General features: G+C 32.7%; 1 protein-coding gene across 2 annotated transcripts in view; it reads right to left on the reverse strand.

Moving 5' to 3' along the window:
- Positions 1 to 13,618: 13,618 nt before the first annotated feature.
- Positions 13,619 to 23,782, reverse strand: part of LOC139500654 (uncharacterized) — a 110,225-nt gene continuing 100,061 nt past the window's right edge. The window contains exon 2 of one of the 2 annotated variants that reach the window (XM_071289414.1): positions 13,619 to 16,096. In XM_071289414.1, the coding sequence (XP_071145515.1) occupies positions 14,157 to 16,096 (1,940 nt within the window). In that variant the 3' untranslated portion in view covers positions 13,619 to 14,156. The remainder of the gene's footprint in view (positions 16,097 to 23,782) is intronic. The other variant, XM_071289415.1, reaches the window with a different exon arrangement.

Genomic DNA, 23,782 nt, shown 5'->3' on the forward strand with positions numbered 1-23,782 from the left:
TTGAAAAAATTTCAAAGTAACGTTCTTGCACCATTAACTGAGCTAAGAGTTCTTTCCATTTCACATATTTTGCTGTCAACGTATCCAAGAGAGTCCTGGTCTGATGTTTGCAAAATTACAGCATTGGTTTGTGATGATGGCCCATCAAATGGAACATTTTCTGAGATATTTTCTGCCATGAAAAATCTAAACTACTTCGAAGTTGATTATCAGAGTGTTGTTATACATAACTTTACATTTCAATCATTCAAAAGGACGCCTTTAAAGCAATTAAATATCAATGGTCATTTACGAGTGATAGAAATCGATGCTTTTGCACCGTTAGAATTACTTTCTAGTCTTATTATTCCAAATCAAAATTTTCTGAAATTATCAAAAACATTACCAGCTTTGCACGTGTTTGAAAATAGAAAAATGGAAGAATTGGATTTGAGAAATAATTTTAGAAATTATGGTGAATATGTAATTTCGTCTGATCTATTTGCATATATCGGTAACATTTGCGTCAAAAAATTATCTTTGAGTTGGAATGGCATTAGGAGGATAGATGCTATCGCCTTTCAGAAGATGAAATACAAACATTGTCTTGAGATTTTAAACTTAAATAACAATGACTTTGACTATCACCAGGATCTTATTATCTTTTATCTTAATTTCTTTATTCACATTAAAAGAATAGACATTTCTTCGATAACAAGTCGATCTACTGAAAACATTCGCGAACAAAACAGTAATTGCACAGGAATCGTGGATCACAGAGCTATATTCGATACTCGATCAGATTGGTCTATAAGACTACCTTCTTCACTCCAATTTCTAAATGCATCATTTATAAACAGACGAAATGATCCGATAAACAGTATAACTTTCAAGGGTATAAAGCGATTGGAAATCTTTGACCTTTCATACTCATCACTTGCAGACGACTGCAATTACACAGTGAGGGGACTTCAGAACGTGCTGATACTTAATGTATCACATTTCAAATGTGGTCTTTTAAATCCATACTTTCTGCAATCTGCAGTCAATTTGGAACAGTTGATAATGCAAAGTTCTTTACTAAGTATTGGCCTTAAATATGATCACCATAGCCAATTCCTCTCTGGGCTCGAACGTTTGCAGTATATAGACTTTTCAGGAAACGCATTTGAAGACCGATTCAGAATATCAACATTTAAAGGTCAATTAGACAGTATGCAATCTTTGATTCTTGAAGGAAATTTATTCACAAGTGTTCCCTTAAATTTAGAAGAATTCAACCGTCTAAGTTTCCTTAACATCAAAAATAATAAGATAGCCTACTTGACAACAAAAGAAACTCACGCCATTGAAGTGCTATTTAGAAGATCAAATAAAACAATGACAGTGTTATTAGATGTTTGTACTTGTGCTTCGTTAGATTTTGTAGAATGGTTATTTACTACAAAAGTGAAACTTGACGGCAATGGTAGTTATTCGTGTGTCGAAAACGATGGAAATATTACAACAACAAATGTCGTCTACAATCACTTGCGAATTATGAGAATACGATGCATTACTACAGTATGGTTAATTTTTTCTGCAACTTTATTTGGTATGCTTCTTTTATTCATTCTAGTAGGATATCGTTACAAATTGCACCTACAATACTTCTGTTTATTCATTGGAATGGCCAATCCACTTTTCCGGAAGTCAAAGGGAGAGACACTTGAATATGATGCATATGTAGCTTATTGCGATGGAGACTATAAATGGGTATATGGACCTCTGCGCATATTTCTCGAAGAAAGACGGAATTACAAACTTCTTTTGTTAGATAGAGGAGATGTCCTTGCTGGAGAACATAGACTTTTTGCTTTAAACAATTCAATTCCAAAATGCAAAAAGATAATCTTAGTGATTTCAAAAGAGTTTGTAAACAATGATTGGGCATACTATGAAGCTACTGTAGGAATTGAACATTTCCTAGGATTACAAGCGAGAATAATTGTTATAAACCTGGAACATATAACCAAAACAGAAATACCGCAATGTGTTCTTCAAATGATGTCATTGGACGCCAACGATCATATCCGCAAAATAGACATATTAAATGAAAATAACATTTTCTGGAAATGTTTAGATCAAGCAATGAGACGTTAATGAAGAACAGTGTCGTGATGGCTTTATCAATTCATGCTATTCAACAATTGTTGTTTCATTGTACAAATGCATTGTCAGTCTTAAACGTATACAAATAAAGTAAACATTTAAAACCTGCACGGTGGTAATATAGATATGATGACCACTATATGAACGAAAGGAATGAAAGAAACAAATGACATCAAAATACGTCTAGATGTGCTTGCAGGTATGAGCAACAATTTATCTTAACACAAATGTATATAAAAATATTATTACAGACGATCATATGACTGTAAAAGTAAAATATCATTATCGGTAAACGCTTATATAAACATGTATTTTTATAAAAAAATCTATAAAATTGAAATTGCATTTTAGGTCAAATACATGAGTTTGACATTATACAAGAATTTATGAACAAATTATCGAGATTATTTAACCTGTTTTTTTCAAATTTATTTAGGAATCTTTTTTTTTTAGCAGATGACTTTATGAAAGCTAAGCATCATTTTATAAGGGCATTAGCTCTCAAATTTATGTTCATCGATTGCACTCAAATTCTCATATTAGATTTATAAAATGTATAATATAAAAAACATATAAAATATTTATCCAATTTATAAAAAGTCAAAATTAAGCAATTCACAAAGCATGCGATTGATAATATGTAGCTTCGTTTCGTGTGTTTTAGCCTAGGCGCCATCTAAATAACTATCGAGATGACTAATAAAACAACCGACGGTCACATAATACGATATAAACATAAATATAACTAGATATATGGACCTAATGCAAATGGATATTTCTATGTCATTGTGATTTCAATTTTGAGGTTAAAAGGATGTACATTTTCGATTTTACCTGTATTAGAACGGTTTTTAGTTGATCGAATCAGACGCATCAAATTATTCACCTCTGTTTCACTTTCAATGAATGCTGACATTATTTTCCTTTATATATCATAACAATCATTAGTCATGTATAATCCATCTCTAGCTAACGGGTTAAATTGAATTTCAATTGGATACGAATTCAATGAGGTCTTATTATTCTCTTGCAAGTGAATAATTCATCATCGATGTTTTTCTAGCTTATTTTGACAAAATATAAGCATTCTGACTGCTAATAGCGAATTGTACTTATTTCAGTTTAATAAATGATTGAACAAAAGTTTGTATGTATCTCGTACCTTGTGTCCACAGAACAATGCACTATCATTATATATATACGTATAAAAACAGTAATGACTATTTAAAAATATCACTTTAAATTTTCCAAATGATATTTGGTGGAAGTGTTTTTAGTATGTTATCCTCAATCAATAAGAGGACACAAGCAGTTACATTTTTAAATAAAAGAAATTTTACTATTTCAAACCTTTATTTCAATTTGTTCGAATTCTTTTACCTGTTAAAATAGGTAATTGTATACAAAAAAAAAATATAAGGAAGTGGTATTTAAAATGAAAGAAAAACGTTATCGTTTAAAAATATGAAACTTTACTATTGCATGCGTTGTCACATCCTGTTAGAATATTTAATTTTTATTGAACAAAATACACATGGTTTGTATGCGTCACGGTACAAGGAACTTATATCAAACACATATTGTACAAAATAATTTCACATTTTTCAATGACAGTCACGTGATCTTTGTTTATTTTTTTTCGTTGGGTACTTCAATATTGGTGATTGATGCGCTGAGTTTTGGTACTTCCTATTTTCTTTTTTCGTTGGGTACTTGGATGTTGGTGATTGATGCGTTGCATTTTGGTACTTCCTCTTTTCCTTTTTCGTTGGGTACTTGGATGTTGGTGATTGATGCGTTGAATATTGGTACTTCCTCTTTCCTTTTTCGTGTGAAGACTTTGAAAATACAGTTATCGTTCCAAATAGATGTAAAATTTTAACTCTACATGATTTAAAAACTATTCTACAATTATTTTTCTTAGGGGTTAGTGTTCCCGATTTAACAAAAAAAGTATGATAAATGTAATATATTGATGTCTTTCTCTTTTTTTTATACTAATACAAAGCCCACTAATTTAGATATCTCAGCATCTATAAATTAAAAAAAGTATGAATTCAAAAATTATTTAATATCGTAATTTAATCATCTATCATTTATAAATGACAAAGTTGTCTTCACTAACGTTTCATGGCTAGCTCCAAAGTTTTCCAGAAAATGTTATTTTCATTTAATGTGTCTGTTTTACGAATGTGGTCATTGGCGTCCAGTAACACCATTTGCATTACACATTGCGGTATTTCTGATTTGGTAATACTCTCCAAGCTTATAACAATTATTTTTGCTTGTAACCCAATAAAATGCTCAATTCCAACAGTAGCTTCATAGCTCGCCCATTCATTGTTCACAAACTCATTTGAAATAATTAAGATCATCTTTTTACATTTTGAAATGGAATTACTTATGGCAAGTCTATTTTGACCTGGCCGTACATCCCCATCTCCTCTGTCTGACAAAAGAAGTTTATAATTGCGTCTCTCTTCTAGAAATGAACGCAGCGGTCCATACACCCATTTATAGTCGCCTTCGCAATAAGCTATAAATGCAACATATTCAAGTGTTCATTCTTTTGACTTCTGGAAAAGTGGATTGGCCATTCCGATAAATAAACAAAAGTATTGTAGGTGCAATTTGTAGCGATATCCAAGTAGGATAAATAATAGAAGTACACCGAATAAAGTTGCAGAAAAAATTAACCGTACTGTCGTAATACATCTTATTCTCATAATTTGCAATTGATTGTAGACAACATTTATTGTAATATTTTCATCGCTTTCGACACACGAATAAATACCATTGCTGTCAAGTTTTACTTTAGTAGTAAATAACCAGTCTACAAAATCTAATGAAGCACAAGTACAAACAAGAGGGTTGCCCTCTAATAAGACTGGCATTGTTCTATTTGATTTTTCAAATAGCACTTCAATCGCGTCAGTTTCTTTAGTTGTTAAATACGCTATTTTGTTGTTTCTGATGTTAAGGAAACTAAGAATGTTCAAGTCTTCTAGATTTAATGGAATACTTGTGAAAAAATTTCCTTCAAGTATCAAACATTGTAAACTGTCTAATTGACTTTTAAATGTTGAAGTTCTGAATTGGTCTTCGAATGCATTTCTTAAAAAGTCTATATACTGCAAATGTTTCAGTCCGTCACGGAATTTACCTTGGTGATCCTCTTTAAGACCAACACTTAGTGAAGAACTTTGCATTATTAACTGTTCCAAATTGACGGCAGATTTCAGAAGGTTGGGATTTAAAAGTCCGCATTTGAAATGTGAAACATTAAGTATTACCACGTTCTGAAGTCCATTAAATATGTAGTTGCAGTCCGCAAGTGATATGTATGTAAAATCAATGATTTTCAATCGTGTGATACCCTTGAATGTTATACTGTTGATCATGCCAAAATCATGGCCAATTATAAAGGAGGCGTTTAAGAATTCGAGAGAAGAAGGAAGTCTTATTGAGTAATCTTTTTGCTTATCAGTTTTAAGACCATGGTCTCTCGATCGTCTAGAACTATCACTCTTTTGTTTTTGAATATTTTGTATAAAGTTACCACTAATTAAAGACATGTCTATTCTCTTGATATTGATAAAGAAATTGAAATATAAAAAGACATATTCCTGGTGAAAATCAAATTTATTCTTACTTAAGTCTAAAGTCTCAAGACAGTTTCTGTATTTCATTTTCTGGAAGGCGGATGCATCTAAAAGCCTGATATCGTTGTCTCTTAAAGATAATCTTTTTACGCATATGTTACCGATATATGCAAATAGATTAGCAGAAATAACGTATTCGCCGTAACTTTTGAAATTATCGCTCAAATCCAATTCATCCATCTGTCGATTTTCAAACACACGTAAAGCTTGTAAAGTATTTGATAGTTTCGAGAATCTTTGATCTAGCGTACTTAGACTAGAAAGTACTTCTAACGGTGCAAAAGTATCGATTTCTATTTCTCGTATACCGCCATTGATACATAAATACTTTAATGGCGTCCTTTTGAATGAATCAAATGTATAGTTATGTATAACATAACCTTCATAATAGCAATGGAAATAATGAAAATTTTTCATGACAGAAACAATCTATGCGAATGATCCATTTGACGGTCCACCATAAGTAAACACCTTTGTTAAATTTAAAATATCCGACCACGCCTCTCTTGGATACGTTGACAACAAGTCATGTGATATAAGAAGTACTTGTAGGTCATCTAGTGGTGCAAATATATTCCCTTGAAACGTTTTCATTGAATTATCGAATAAATTGAGTTCGGTTAAACGTGTCAATTTTTTCAAAAGCTGATTTATTTATTGCACTTGTGTTACAGCTGCTTATATCCAGATATCTCAGCTGTGTATATCTAGTAAATATTTTCTTACCTAGACTATTAAGGTTATTTTTCATCAGAAGTAAATCTGTTGTGTTTGATTGACATTCTGCAGGTATGAATGTTACATTCCTGGAACTGCAGTCACATCGTAATTCTTTCACACGTATTATCATATCACAATGTCTTGAATAAACAAATGAAAGAATACTGTTAACACAAATAGAGAATAAACGTTGTAATATCACCATTTTTCAAATCAATTGTAAATCTTTTACTTTTAATATCCTTATTTTTGAGTACATAACCACAAAATTTAGTAATATTCTCCTTTCATTACACATTTAAATATCTAAATATATATAAACGTCGGTTCATTTAACATGTTTAAAATTAATTTAACAGACCAAGAAACGGATTTTTAAAAACTTCCGTGGTGCATATTATTGGAGACTCAATCCACTCAGAATATTTTTTTTTTTGTAGTATTTCACTTAAATAGCAAAAAATGTTAACACATGAGATTCCTCACAAGGTCAAAGGTGCATGTTCAGCTTCCCATATTAGATGTAATACCACCATTGATTTCCCCTATTTGTCTTTTTTAAATTTGCACTTTTCAAAAAAATGTGCAGAATTTATCTTTTTTTCAAATAAAGAAATACTTGGCATACATTTTAATATTATATTTCACATGGCCATACAAGAGGGAGGTTTGGCATGCCACAAAACCAGGTTCAACCCACCATTTTTTCCTTTAAAAATTCCTGTACCAAGTCAGGAATATGACCATTGTTATATTATCGTTCGTTTCTGTGGGTGTGTTACATTTTAACGTTGTGTTTCCGTTGTGTCGTTTGTTTTCTCTTATTATTGAGTGTGAATTCACATTACTATAAGACGTGTCACGGTACTTATATATCCCAAATTCATGTATTTGAGTTTGATGTTATATTTGTTATTCTCATAGGATTTTGTCTAATGCTAAGTCCGTTTCTGTGAGTGTTACATTTTAATGTTGTGTCGTTGTTCTCCTCTTATATTTAATGCGTTTCCCTCAGTTTTATTTTGTTACCCCAATTTTGCTTTTTTTGTCCATGGATTTATGAGTTTTGAACAGCGGTATACTACTGTTGCCTTTATTTGGCATGAGTGAAGTTTTATCCTGTCCAGTTCTAAAGAAATAATTCACATAACATTTCATTGCATATAGCCATCAAGGTTTAGTCACCATGAAACCTCAAGATTACAAAATATTCTATAGAAATCCATAATAAAAAATATCGTGTTTTGAAATACCCAAGACATATGTTTATGACACAGAAATGTTTTAAATGCAATAAAATGTAGGATTAATTAAAATGTCAAATTCATGAGAATAATTTTTTTCGACGATAAATCTTACGGGGCGATAGATTAAATAATTATGATACAGTATACTACAAAATATAATAAATATTAAGTCTAAAAGGGTACACATCACCATAAAAATAACTTTAGAATGAACAAATATTAGATATTTCGGATAACATATATTCTTCTTCAGTAATATCACGATTTAAAATAAATCATGTCAATATGTTCAAATTAAAACACTATCAAAATCTTTAAGTTTATCCAATTCAAGCGAACATCACAGACGCTGGTACAATTTTAAATTTTCAAATAAGGCGCAAAGACTACAAAGATATGCCAAAATAACAAAAAAGTGTTTTGCGATGTGTACTGGTACAACTCTAAATGTTCAAAGCTGGTGACATTTGAGATGTTACAACTGCATGGATAGCAGTCCCCCCCCCCCAAAAAAAAGCATTTTTTTTTTGTTCTTCCATCGCAGGAATTCGAATCCATGCTACTGCAATATCGTGACAACAACTCGCCTGCACTGTATCCGGTGCGCTAGACCACACGACCACCTTGACTTCACAATAATAAATCTTTCCGGGCCGGGTGTTACCTTTTCTTGTCAGTTTTAATCTAGCGTCGTAATACAGTACATGATATATAAGACATGAAGATGTTATTGTTACAGATCAGCTCAATTATCTATAGTAAAGGATCCTACAAATTAATGCACGATACAGTCACAGAAAATAATAACATTTACAACAGATTTATCTATCGGATCACCAGCAATGATGGTGATACATGGCTGTGTACATTCTGTATACAACTTGTCGAAACATCAACCCAACAATGTTAGATCTGTAAATTTTCTTTCGCAAATTTTTTGTTCTTCCCTCGCCGGGATTCGAACTCATGCTCTAGCGCGCCGGTTACAGTGCAATTATAAAAGTTAAACAAATATTGTCAGAACATTGCACATAACATATACATGTATACAAAAACTGTACATTTTAAAAGCATTTTAAGTTCCTCAAAATATATATTCCTTGTACATTTTACTTAAATTAAACGAAATTTGAATATGCAAAGTATGTAATAAATCAAAAATATTGGTAAAACTAAGTTCAAAATATTTGAATTTGAGTTAAGAAAAGCTCCCGAAATACATAATTAAAATTTAACTATTGAGAGTTGAAAAATATCGTAATACACAGACCAGATATTTCAGTATTGATGAAAAATTTGTTTCTTACACAGATCAAGACATGTGATAATAGCACCCAGTAATAACTCAACAATCAACCCATGTTTAACAATGAGCTATTTATTTTCATTCTACAGCAGCAATGACATGTAGGTTGCAAGTTATAGTGTATACAATAAGCGATATACGCATCTCAATATGAATTTCGTATGCTCCGTCTCTCATCTCTTTAATCACCAACATAGTTCTAATAACTTTTATTTTAACTTATAGGTACAAAAATGCACAAATATTCAATTCAATAATAAAAGTCTCTTTGCAGCAAATTTGCGCAATGCATTTTGAAAAATTTCAACAGACCGATGCAATTCTTCCGCATGGATTTTCTTGTCGCTAAATAATTTTATAGCAATTTTCCAATAAAGTGAAGGCCTCCCATGCATTCCAATTTGGTATCAAATACTTTTCTTCTGTAACAAGTTGTAGACCATCAAGCATATGTTGTGGGAGGAAATGGACATGTAAAATTCCATCCCGCCATTAAAAGTTCATCTGGTGTTAATGTTGAATCTCCCGTAAATCGTATACAATCACAAGCATTATTTTCAACAGATTAACAACACTCTTCTTGTGGAATGATAGCAGTTTAAGTGATTGGTGGTGGAGATCCGACAAGGTCATCTCGCTGTACATTTCAATAAATAGTACCATATGATGTGTAAAGCTTAACTGTATTGTTTTCTCTTGTAAAAAAACGAAGCTATCAATATCCATCCAGATACAGCGTCATGATAGATATTTGTTAGCAGATTCCTAAGACACGGTTTGTACTGTTTGTATTGGTATAAACTATTGACAATTGGACCATCAAGTGGTAAACGTTGAGCTTGATTTTTGCACCACTGTGATATGCAATATGTGTTTAAATGAAGAGTGTTGACAATATAGTGTGTTTAATAATCCTGTATTGAATATATCAGATTCAAAATAAAGTTCTAAATTATTTGCATAAAACAACATTTCGGAATGTACTATTTGCTGAACATCATTTACATATGAGGGTAAATGGTTCGATAGGGAAATTCCACATCAACACATCAAAGTTAAATATTTGATCTGAAAATAAGATGCATCGCCAATACAACCATAGCTATGTAACATATATAATTTATCTAAAAGTACGTCACTAGCACATCCCTCTAGTTTGTTCTCGAACATGTTATTCTCGAACATGTTGTTCTCTGGAATGAAGAGATGGAAGCAAACTGAATGCTCGACACAATAGACTAAAAGAGGGACGAAAGATATCAAAGGGACAGTCAAACTCATAAATCTAAAATAAACTGACAACGCAAAAGCTAAACATGAAAAAGACAAACAGACAAACAATAGTACATATGACACATCATATAAAACTAAAGAATAAACAACACGAACCCCACCAAAAACTAGGGCTGATCTCAGGTGCCCCGGAAGGGTAAGCAGATCCTGCTCCACATGTGGCACCCGTCGTGTTGTTTATGTGATCACAAATCCGGAAAATAGTCTAATTCGGTAGGTCACATTCATGAAAGGGAAGAGGATTGTAGTTACGACGTAAGGAACATATCCGATATCATTTGTGAAACGGTTATTTCTTAAAATTTACGAATGGATGATTTCAACTTTACCATGTGGAACTCTTGGTTTAATAGCTTCCTTGTGAGCAGCAACCCTTTATCAAGAAAATCATGATAGGAAAAGCAAGCAAGGGAATATCGTATCAATTGGGGAACATATACCCCGTATGCAGGTGCTGCTGGAATATTGCTACTTAGACATGAAAAGTTCACAATTGGAAAGCTGAACTCATCTCTTTTGTCGTAAAGTTTTGTTTTCAACCGACCGTCATTGTCAATTTCTAGATGTAAGTGAAAATATGAGGCCGACTTATCTATATCTGTAGTATCCTTTATCTCTAGTTCGATGGACTAGATGCGTTCCATATAGTCACCAAATTTTGAATTATTTAGTGTCGTTAGCCATGAGGTTAATGTCTGAGCTATGACCGCACATACGTTTGTTCAACTTTCTTTTCGTTTCACCGACGTATACCAATCCGCAAAGGTTAAACTCTAATCCGTAGACGACATTTATCGATTTACAATTCAGATCACCGTAACTTCTGGTAAAATATGACTTCTTGGTCAAATTGCTAGTGAATTCAGCATCTGTAATTAAAATTGCACAAGTTTTGCAGCCTTTGGTCTCACATTTCGAGATACAACAGTGGTGTACTGTGTCATCAGTAAAAACCCAAATGGCTTTAAGGAGAACTGAACATGGCTGTATATGTATAATATTGCTATTGTCACTAGGACGATGATCTTAATGAGTCATGTTTGCGATATTTGACATGTCTGGTGATGAGGGGACACCTGCCGTATCAGACGACACCTTGTCCGTGGTGACGTCTGTTTCGGACCTTTTTATAATGAGCGAAGTCCGAGCGAATTTCCTGGTTGATCTTCGTAAATTCATGGAATTGTAGTTTTGCTACTGGGCGGATGATGTCCTCGAGGATAAAATGTCCACCAGCAGAGAAATCGAACCAGTGGTAATAAAAGAGGGACGAAAGATACCAAAGGGACAGTAAAATTCATAAATCTAAAACTTACAACGCCAAGGCTAAAAATGAAAAAGACAAACAGACAAATAATAGTATACATGACCCAACTTAGAAAACTAAAGAATAAACAACACGAACCCCACCAAAAACTAGGGCTGATCTCAGGTACTTCGGAAGGGTAAGCAGATCCTGCTCCACATATGGCACCCGTCGTGTTGTTTATGTGATAACAAATCCGGTAAATAGTCTAATTCGGAGTTATAACCTGCTGAAACATCGCATAAAACAAGGTATAAGATTATCAGGCTTCCATACAGCTAGTAGTTCTGGTAGTTCTTCAGATATCCGGAAAATAATTATGTTAAGGTAATAAGAACATAGTAAATCATAACCTTAAGAGAAATTTTCCATAACATCTTTTAAAATAATTTTAAGAGAGAATAACAGAGTAATTGAGTGTGAGTAAATGTATTAATTAAAAATTTCTCTGCCACTGAAACAGATATTCGCCATTCTTAACCTTGTTTAGGCGATCCGTTATCTCCATTCCAGGGTTTAAGCCATGACTTTAAGGACTTTAGTCACTTTTGCGCGCTATGAAAATCTACCTTTGTTTTTGTGTAACAGCAAGGAACCAAGGATATATATTACTAGCTTCATCTTTGACTTGTCAGATTTTAAAGGACATGATTGGCAGTCAGTATGGTATGATCTGACTGTACTGGCCCAGTGGCGGATCCAGAAATTTTCATAAGTGGGGGCACACTGACCGCCTAAGAGGGGGCCCGTTCAAGTCACGTTTCAGTGATTTCCTATTTAAGAGGGTCTGGATTGGGGGGATGGGGGGGGGGGGGGGGGGGGGGGGGGGGTGGCTGTTATCTGTAAACATTTAATTTTCTCTCTTTTTTTCTCTAATTTTCAAAAATTTAACTCCTTTTCTCTTATCTTCAAAAAATTAGACCACGCATTTCTCTAATCTTCATTCTTTTTGCCCGTTATTCTCTAATCATCATTTTTTAAGGGCATTAATTTTTAATCATTTAACCCCATCAAAACCCTCATATAAGCAACCCATTTTTTTTTCTACATCGCAAGATTATGACATGCGATGTAGAAACTTAGTTCATAATTTCTCTTTATTTTGTTCCAGAGGGCATTAACTTGTAATGATTATATCACTGCATAATCCGTATTTTTATAAAACTTTTAAATCGATATTTGGAAATCATTTCTAATAAGTTGGAACTGTATACAATCCTTTTTGGAACGAGTATAACGACTGAAAGGAGGTTGTAAACAAATCAAGAATAGATCACATTTTCTATTTTCGGTTTTAAAAAGAAATGAAAACGGAGAGTGACACGTGGTTGATAATTTCAAAACATGTCCGGATTTATCAGGAAATTATCATTGTTCGGTTTACGTTCTTTTAGTAAGAGATATATCTTTGTATCTCTCGTTTAATGGATTTTAAATGATTTCGTATTTTACAATTTTAATCAGACTCTATAAATAGTCATACATACTTTCCCGCATGCGTATCACTCAGTACAGGAAGTACCTGTTTAACTCGTGAATACTTCTCTAAAAACGTTTGAATACATTTCTATACTTTAAATGGAAATTGTCGAAAGTTTTTGATGGCAATTTATATCAATTATGACGCAAATGCATTCGAATGAAGAATCTACGACAAACGAACTTCAAATTGGGATCGTTTGAGAAATATTGAAATTCAAATGCGAACTGTACCGGGTAACAATTTCGATCAAATGACGAAAACTATAGTATACTCCTGGTTGTTGAAATTCCAACTGACTGATTTTCCTGGAATAATAATTATGATGGTCAATTATGAGGTTTGTTAATAATTAACGGATTAGTGACCCATCTGATGGCTATAACCGGATTGGTTGTAATCACAGCTTGTAACACATGTTGAAAATTTTAATTACCTGGGGTCATAAACTTGTCAAAAACATGAAGACAGGTAAATTGATTGTTTTTTAATTCGAAATTATTTTTACACTTTTAAAATTTTAGTCATGAAATTTATTTGAAATACTTTCGTCAATCCGAAAACCCTTTCGTAAATTACGAAAGTGACGAGCGCTAGCATTCGGTACAAAAAGTACCCTGTGTTTTACTATACTTTGTTTGAAATTATGACTTGCCCAAGAGTCATTTGATCGTGTTATCTATATACTTAAGGAAATATCTACGTTTTACAATGCAGAGAGCAGGCAAATCAAAATTTCTTTTGTCGTCAGTTATACACGGTCTATGAATTGTCATGCGCATATCATTTACAAACAAGAATATTTTTTTTTGTATATAATGCATTCGAACAATAGTATTTATCATTATCGTCTTCACATCATTACAAAAGTTTCTTTGCGGCAGAATTGTCAATTCATCCGAGGATATTTCCAAACAAGGTCTTTGAATTGTCCTGCGCATATCATTTCCAAACAAGAATATATTTTTTTTTATATAATGCACTCGAAAATTATGTGTTTATCTTCACAATATTACAGAAGTCTCATTGCGGCAGAATTGTTCGATTCATCCGGGTAGATTTCCAAAGACTGTAAGAAAGCTTGACGTGCGGATTCCTTGTCGCCAAATAATTGTAAAGCAATTCCCAATAACGTGTAGGCCTCCACTGTACTCCTCACATCTGGCATCAAATATCTTTCTCCTATAACAATTTTTAAATCTTGAATAGAATCCTGACAATGTCTAACATCATTGAGGTGATAATGACAAAGAACACTAAGGAAATAAACATAAGCTGTGGATGGAATGGAATATTGTTGATTCCATCCCTCCATTAAAAGTTCATCTGGTGTTAACGTTGAATTCTCTGTTAATTGTATAAGATCTACGAATAATATTTTTAGAAGACAAGCCACACTCGCCTTGTTGAATGACAGCAGTTTAAGTGACAGGTAATGAATTTCTGATAGAGTCATTCCAAAGAACAGTTTGTCGAAAGTACATTTCGATATAGAATACCTAATGATGTATAAAGCTTTTCTGTATTGCTTTGTTTTGTAAAACAATGAAGCTACCATAAGCCATCCTGATACAGCGTCATGATAGACATTTGTTAGCAGAGTACTTAAACAGGATTTGTACTGTTTGTATTGGTATTTATTGTTGATAATTGCACCATCAATTGGTAAACGCTGAGCAAGTCTACTGCACCTCTGTGATATGTAGTATGCATATAATTGCTTTAGTGAAAAATGGTGACACCATATGTTGTGTAATAATCCCGTGTTGAATATATCTAACTCAGAATAAGTTTCTAAGAGACCGTTTGCTAAATGCAACATACTGGATTGCACTATTTTCTTAACGTCATTCACATATAATGTAAATGGTTCAATTGGAAAACTCCACATCGCTACATCAAAGTTAGATATTTGATCTGAAAATAAAATGCATCGCCAACTATAGCTGTGTAACGTATTTAATTTTTCTAAAAGTACATCACGAGCACGGCCCTCTATTTTGTTCTCGAACATGTTGTATTCTGGAATGAAGTAATGTGAACAAACTGAATGCTCGACACAATAGACTAACCTGCTGAAACATCGCATAAAACAAGTTATAATATTATCAGGCTTCCATACAGATGATGGGAGTTCTTCAGATATCCAGAAAATAATTGTTTTCAGGAAATAAGAACATAGTAAATCTTTACATTCAGAATCATTTGCTATCACATCTTTCAAAATCATTTTCAAGAGAGCATAGCACATCAATTGGGTGTGAGTAAATGTATTAATTAAAAGTTTTTCAGCCACTGAAAAAGATACTCGCCATTCTAGATCTTCTTTTGGTGATCCGTGAACTCCGATCGGTACAAAAAGTACCCCATGTTTTATAATACTTTGTTTGACGTTATGACTAGGCCATGAGCTACCTGATCTTGTTATCCAATTTACAGCAGAAGATATCCACGTTTTACAATGTAAAGAAAAGGCAAGATCTAAAACTCCTGTTTTGTTAGATATACACGGTCCATGAATTGTTTCGCCTTTAATAAACAATAATATTTTTCCCTTACATAATGCACTCGAAAAATAATGTTTACCATTATGTTCTTCACAGGATTCCAAAATATACTGATTTCTGCTATATTCTAGCCTTAATTGAGTAAAACCAGGTTTTACATCGTCTGTATCCATGAACAGATAAGTTATACTGGGATTAAAGTCGGTTTGTGTATCCGCATTCACCTTAATAGTTGTTCTTACTAGCATTATATCTAAATCACTTCCTCGCATTTCAAGTCCTTCTCCATAGCTTCCACTTGTTATACATGTAAATGACTTGTCACTTGAAAAATTATCTCTCACCGTGTTCATTAATCTGATTGTCTTAACATGATCTTTTGTTCCTACGATGTTATGACACAGATAGTTATACAGAGCTAGTGATATGTTTGGTGTTATAATATCTGTAATTAGGAAATTAAAACAAACATGAAAAAACATTGTTCAAGGTATATATCATCAAAAATTGTATATTTATGATGCCTTCACTAATTTTGCTGACAGTTATGTTCTCCACAGTATATTTGTTTTGAACATTAAACTTAAATCAAACAAGATTTGAATATTCAGATGATGTGTTATATTACACTTATTAGTAACGTTAATTTCAAAATAATTGAAATTGATGAGGGAAAAGCTCTGAAATACATAAGAGGGCTTATAAATAGACAAGAATTAATTAGAGACAAGAATAAAACGGAATGTTTGAAAATTTATTTATTCTTTCGTACAGTAAAAAAACATTTTTGATTTATGCTGTTCTCTTATATCGATTTTACCATTTTTTCTTCAAAACTCCTATAAAAGTATGTATGACCCTTTTATTTTTCATACTTTAATATAAAATAGAAGATGTGGTATGATTGCTAATGAGACAACTGTCCACAAAAGACCAACATGACACAGACATTTATAACTATAGGTCACCATACGACCTTCAACAATGAGCAAAGCCCATACCGCATAGTCAGCTATAAAAGGCCCCTATAAGACAATGTTAAACAATTCAAACGAGAAATATAACGGCCTTATTTATGTAACAAAATGAACGAAACACAAATATGTAACACATAAAGAAACGACAACCACTGAATTATAGGCTCCTGAATTGGGACAGGCACATACATAAATAATGTGGCGGGGTTAAACATGTTAGCGGGATCCCAACCCTCCCCCTAACCTGGGACAGTGGTATAACAGTACAACATAAGAACGAACTATAATAATCAGTTGAAAAAGGCTTAACTCATCAGATGGACAAAATACAAGTGGACGTGGCCGGGTAATTATACATCCCGACACAGAAAGATACAATGAACAGATCTGAGAGTTCTCGCAGTTATCTGACAGCTAATTCAAAGCCACTAACAACTAATAAGAAAATTATGCATCTAAGACTAAACTATCAATCCGTATACATCCAACATCCAATGGATTTAGAATAAAGACGTCATAAACAGCCAGAGAAAAAACATGACCTTGTGCAATGACAAGTTACAGGTATCGACAGATTGTAGATCCATGAATATGTATATGTATATAACATACTAGTAATATTTAGTTAGCTTTTAATCCACTGATAACAAAATCAATATTTATACCAATAAAAACAGTATTCAATGATCTTAATACAGTGTTGAAAAGGTAACCTTTTAGAATAAGTTTATTTAAAGGAGCGGCAAGTTTACACGGATCATTTCTAAATTTCCGGGAACGGTTAACAACATTTCCGTAAAAATGAGGATGTGCTATCCCGTTTGAAACAAAAATAGATAGAACCAAATTTCAAAACCAAATCTCTATATCTACGGAAAAATTTAGTAAAGGTTTTAAGTAATTTATGGTAACGATATCCCTGCTTCAATAATTTACTAGTAATACATAAATTGCGTTCGTTGGAATCAAAAATGGCACAACAGACACGGGCATAGCGAACGAGCTATGAAATATAAACACCGTAAGATGGTGCTAAAGGAACATCACCATCTAAAAATGGAAAATTAACTATAGTCGTAAATTTTTATGTGGAGTTTCCCGTTACAAACCAAAATATCTAAATCCAGGAAAGGACAGTTATTACCGAATAAATTTGATTTGATTTTAAGTAAGTTCCTTGCGGTAAATTTCAGCAGTATATTGAGAAAATTCTTGATGTTTTAACGAAAAAATATCATCAAGTTAACGGTAAATTTCAGCATCATATTGAGAAAATTCTTGATTATTTAACGAAAAAATATCATCAAGTTAACGGTTAATTTCAGCAGCATATTGAAAAAAATCTTGATTATTTAACGAAAAATCTTATCAAGATAACGGTAAGTGTTGTTGAATTTATCAATTGAATGAATTTAGGCATAAACTGTGATTCGTTACAGTACAAAAACAAGTCTGCTATTAAAGGGACACAATTAGTGTCCATGGGGATACCCACAACTTGTCGATAAACTTTGTTGCAGAAACGTATATTACTATTATTAAGGAGAAAATTAACAACTTCAATAATCTTAGTTAGTATATCTAGTATATTCACCTTTTTCATTTATGAAGAAGGCATTAAATCAGTTGCAGCAAATATATTTGCATTCAGCTTTACCAAACGACCATTTAATTAAATAGGAAAACTTTTGTTTAATAAGATAGTGTGGAAGTGTAGTATAAAGAGTAGAAAAATCAAAACTGTCAACAGAATCAAAAAGACCATCAAAAGCACGAAACTTATCTAAAACATCCAAAAAAAAAATGTACACTCCAAAAATGGTTTATACCACTATGTTCATATATTTTATTACAATAGTTTATGATAAGCTCTTTAATAGTAGTTAATGAACTAGTTAAGAGCACTGAAATATTAGTTTGTAGAACACTTACTAGAGGCCGAGATGAAACGATAGTTAAATGGTTTTTTGTTTAGTTTAGGTAGCCAATACATAGAAGCTTTGTGATATGTTTGTTTACTATATGACTCTCTGTGAAGCGGATGGACTTGAATGTAGATGATTTTAAAATATCATTCTTAAGAACGTCCGTGTAATATTTACGACATACCAACACCCCATTGTTGGCTGCTTTGTCGGCCGGTACAAACACAAACCGCTTTGAAAGTTTTTGAAGTGTATTTCTTATTCTTGTCATAGGTGTATTAAGCCTCGGTCACACCTTACCGGATAGCACGAACGGATGCCTAACGGATGAAAATAAAAGTTGTCCATTAACACAATTGTTATCCGTTGGGAGTCCGTTGAAGTACTGACCGAATAAAACGGACGTGTAACGGATGCATAACGGACACACAACGGATATGCAACGTACGAGAAACGGACACGTACCGGACAGAACGGATGTCGAACGTACATATAACGGAAGAGTACCGCAAAAAACGGACACCTAACGGAAGCGTACCCGATAAAACGGATAAAACGGATGAACAAGATATACGCAAAAATCAAAGGCGACAATTATGATACATGTAAATCGCATAAATATTCAAAATGTTTCTGTGTAACTGGTTTTGGTTTGCTCTTCAAGATTCCACCAAAGGGCAGTGTCTGGCCTGAATAAGAACTGCTTGATTGTGAAGACATGCCTATATACTAAGATAGATTATGAATAATAAGAATTCATGAACCTTAAGAAATCTGACATACCAATAATTGGCATTTCTGACGCAAAATTTTCAATTGGGTTTTTTCCGTTTCAGATCCGTTCATCATCCGTTCTATCCGTTATACGTCCGGTAGAAGTCCGTTGGTGAATTTATCTTCCAGACCTCTAACAGATGTAAAATGGACACGTAACGGATACAAAACGGAAACGAAACGAACGAGTACCGTACAAAACGGACGCCTAACGGACGTTCAACGGACATTTTATCCGTTGGACGTCCGTTCAAAGTTTTGAACATGCTCAAAAATTTTCACCGGACAGAACGGACGTCGACGGGTAAAACGTACGCTTAACGGACATGCAACGGATATGGACGGACGTCTAACGTATAAGAACGGACGTCTAACGGACATGAACGGATTGAAAAAAAAGTTATCCTTTACGCGTCCGTTCGAGCTATCCGGTAAGGTGTGACCGAGGCTTTATGTACTCTATTATTTACTTCTAAATTATTTTCAAAATGTGATATTTTCTTATCAACCACATTCATACATTTATTTAAATAAGAATCAAGAGATTTTAATCAGATTTTTCCCGTTTACACCATTTTTTACAAAACAAGGAAAGAGCATTTTTGGTGACTTGAAGACACTCTTTCCAATCTATTTTAGATGGAGGACGATATGTTGGTCTTTTGTTTTTAAAGTTTTTAATCTCTCTGTCCTGGACGATATTGAGGTACCCTTTAATAACATGGCCATAGGGAGCATATCTAAACGACGATTCACAGTTTCAAGTTAAGGGAGTATTAATATCTAACTACGTCTGATGTAACCGACGTATAATAAAAAATAAACTTCTGCTGGTTTTTTTTGTATGTGTATGAAATTATAGGTGGTTCTATATTATCAAAATAGGGAGGTATAAAGTTTTTAACGGTAGAGTCATTAATTATACTTGATAAGTTGATAAAATCAATACCTCTGCTTATATATTTAATTTGCAGAAAATGACGTTTATGATCTTCAGGTTTGTCGATACGCGGGAACAGCCTATGGTGGAAAAAAGCTGTAATTATACGAGAATATTCATACAGTGGGCTGAAGAATGAGATGGTGTCACACTCTTTGAAAATATCGTGTAATTTACTAATGGGTAGTTGACCCAGTTTACATAATAATTGATACCTAGCATTGTTTTTAAATAAAGATAAGTGTATAATTTATACGATGTTTAACTCGTTGATTCCGATTGATACGTTTCCCATGAGACCTATTATTTCGTTGTTTTTTATCAGTAATATTCATGTTATCAATAGAAGAAGTAGTAGATATGTTCCCTTGTCAAAGTATATTGTCATTTAGACCCAGGGGGTAAGGTGTTTGTGGTTGTTTAATCCAAGACGGTTCGATATTTTTACGGGAATCTTCAAATTGTTTATGCGACTGCCCTTGTTGTTTCTGGACCGTTTCGAGCGGTTAAAATCTAATTAATTTAATATTGTGGTGTGTTTAAATAAATGTTGATAAATTATACTTTTGAATTTCTTAGGTTTTCGGAAACGGTGTAGATGTTCCTGTGTTCGTTTAAAAAAACTCCCGTCCTGTTTGTCCTACATATTGTATACCACACTTTGGCTTTGTTCATGTAACCAGATAGATGAGGCTTCGCAGTGATGTTAAGGTTGTTCGCCACATGAAAAGATACAAAATTGCAGTGTTTCCAAGTCAGTGTCCGGTAAATAAATAGTTGTCTCTAATCATTGTATAATCGGTGTGTATAAAGACAATAGATGTAGTTTTGAAAAAAAAATACAAATCTATTTTTAGACCAAGGGAAAAGGTCACGTGACCACCCGAAATAGAAAGTAAAATACTGACAAATAAATCGTAGTAGAACAAAGGCATTCGGATGTTTAAATTTCAAGTTTAAGACACCTTTTGGTAGCCTACGATCTTAAGTTCATTAAAAAATCATGGCAAAGTGTTGTTTTTAAAGATGATGCATATAAAACCAACTTCAAAGTCAAATCATTTCACATTTCGTGCTTTTTCGGAGTTTCGGACACATTTTTATCACTTTTTATAAGATCTGTATTCTTTGCCATATATTAGCGAAGTGTAATTTCAAATTCTCTTTCTGGGAAACCAAAAAATATCGACCTTAGTGGCCAGTATGCCCTTGTTGTACTCGTTTTTATAACCGACTCTTCAGAATTTCAGTTAAATCGTCGATATTAAAACACTCCATTGACTTTTAATGTTCCAAACGAGTTACAACCCTTTGTTAACAGAGAACGCTGATTTTCCTTATAATAATCAAAATTAAGCTTGTTTTTCTGTCCGTATGATGTGTTGTTTTTTTTTATAAATACTCTCACCTTACATCTACTTTAAATTTGTTTGTGTTTTCAGTACAGTTGGATAAATAATATAGTTGGAAAAAAGGGAGGGGGGTGTCCGAAGAACAACATATTTCATAAGCCAATTTTGAAATCTTCGTTTGCATATCTTGCACTGTAATCAGTGGTAATTAAGGCACTGCTAAATTATGAAATTTATTGTGTGCAATTGCAGTCATTCTTTCAATGATATGCAAATATAAAAATAATACGATGGGGTCAGATTTCCATTGGCATTGACCATTCATGTTGACAACTACATGTATCCAGATAAGATATTCAAATATTGTGAATATAAGCAATTATAATGATATGTCATTGAACAACACTCATTAATGCATTCTATAAAGATAAATTAGAGTCTAGGAATGCTTGAGGGGGCCTTAATTTCATACAAACTGTATTTTTTAATGTTTAGGTAACCCTTTCTGTTATTTCCTTTTTGCCTGATAATCACTACAACAGACAGACACTAATCAGCAATATATTCCCTTTTTATTTTTGTGCATTGAGTATTGGTCATAATTATCACTTTAAGACTCTGATTGATACATGAATCAAAAATTCATGCTCACAGAAATGTTGAATTTATTCTTGTGTACTTGTTGCATTGTTATTCTAATAATGTCATGGTGTCCCTAGATCATCAAAGAATGACCCATTGATTTGCAATTAGCTATATATTTGAATGGTCTGCTTAAAGTACATTAATGAGCAAATACATTAACAAGCAGGGCACTAGTAGCCAAGGCTTGTTTAGGCTTCTGACTTGGCCACTAAATATGTTTAATTGCAAATATCCAGAATGCTTACACTTATCTTTCATATTTTTACAAGTTGGGCCCTATATTGATATTATTAGTTTCTACCCTTCCTTTATACCCCTGTTATAATATTCAGCAGGAGAGGTTTTTGCATAGTCATATATATATGTAATTTATTATCATGCTCAAATGAGAACCAATTAGGTATAAGTTCAAATCAGCATTATAGGAGTAATAATGGTTCTACTCAGAATTGGTCTATCTGTATAAAGAATTGGAAATATTGTCTAACATAAGAACACTTTCATTTTTATTTCTAAAAGTAAAGCAAATTGCAATCTAGTTTTGAAAAATACATTTGTAGTTTTACTAATGTCAGTAACCTGTCAAACTGTTGATAAACATTTCCAATAAAACAGTGCAATATCCTAGAAGGAATAATATATACCTCCTACCTTCTTAATAATGAATGATTTCCTACACATTTATTTTAATCACTGAATCATTGTAGTACATGAATCACATTGAATGTTCCTTTTCTATTCACATTGATTTATCACTGTTTATTCTCATAGCAATTTTGAAGTAAAAATAACACTTGATTTGTGATGAATATTTTAAAATCAATCCTTCCTTTTTAGGGTTTATCCAGTTGACATCATAAAAGCTATGTTTTACTTCTAGTGTAAATATATAGGTCACAGTTTGAATACATTCATTTGATCTGAAATATAATAATAATGAAAATTAACAAATCATTGATCATTATGCATTTAACTCACTGTAAACAAGTCAACCACCATAATTAAACACAAAATTTCACACAAGTCATGTACATTGTAGATGTTTCAAATACATTGGAATATTTTAACTAATATATAAATATACTATGATCATTATAACTTCTCCAAAGATTGTGATCACCTTCATCATAAATGCTTGTTCAAAACACACTATCAGGAATTCATCCTGTCAACAAGACTGTGAAATCAGGACTCAAGAAAATACATGTCATAAATGTGTAAGGAAACTGTTTGTAAAATCTAATAATGTGCAGCTCTAAATTATTAAAAGTCTTGATTGTTTTGAAGTTTCCAAAAAAAAATAGCTGATTATATTTTTTAAAGTATTATTGTATTAATCTGACATGTAGATATAATGACAGCAATGAGCATGAGTTTGAAGTTATATAATTAAAGAGATGCATTTTGTTCAATTGGAATTTCTATAAATTCAAAATCTAGTACCATATTCAAATTATAATCATTAGTGCAAACAGTTCATCAAATGAAATTATTGATTTCAAATTTAGTTTGAAATAA

Source organism: Mytilus edulis, chromosome 13 (genome assembly GCF_963676685.1).
Source record: "Mytilus edulis chromosome 13, xbMytEdul2.2, whole genome shotgun sequence".
Taxonomy (NCBI): Eukaryota; Metazoa; Mollusca; class Bivalvia; order Mytilida; family Mytilidae; genus Mytilus; species Mytilus edulis.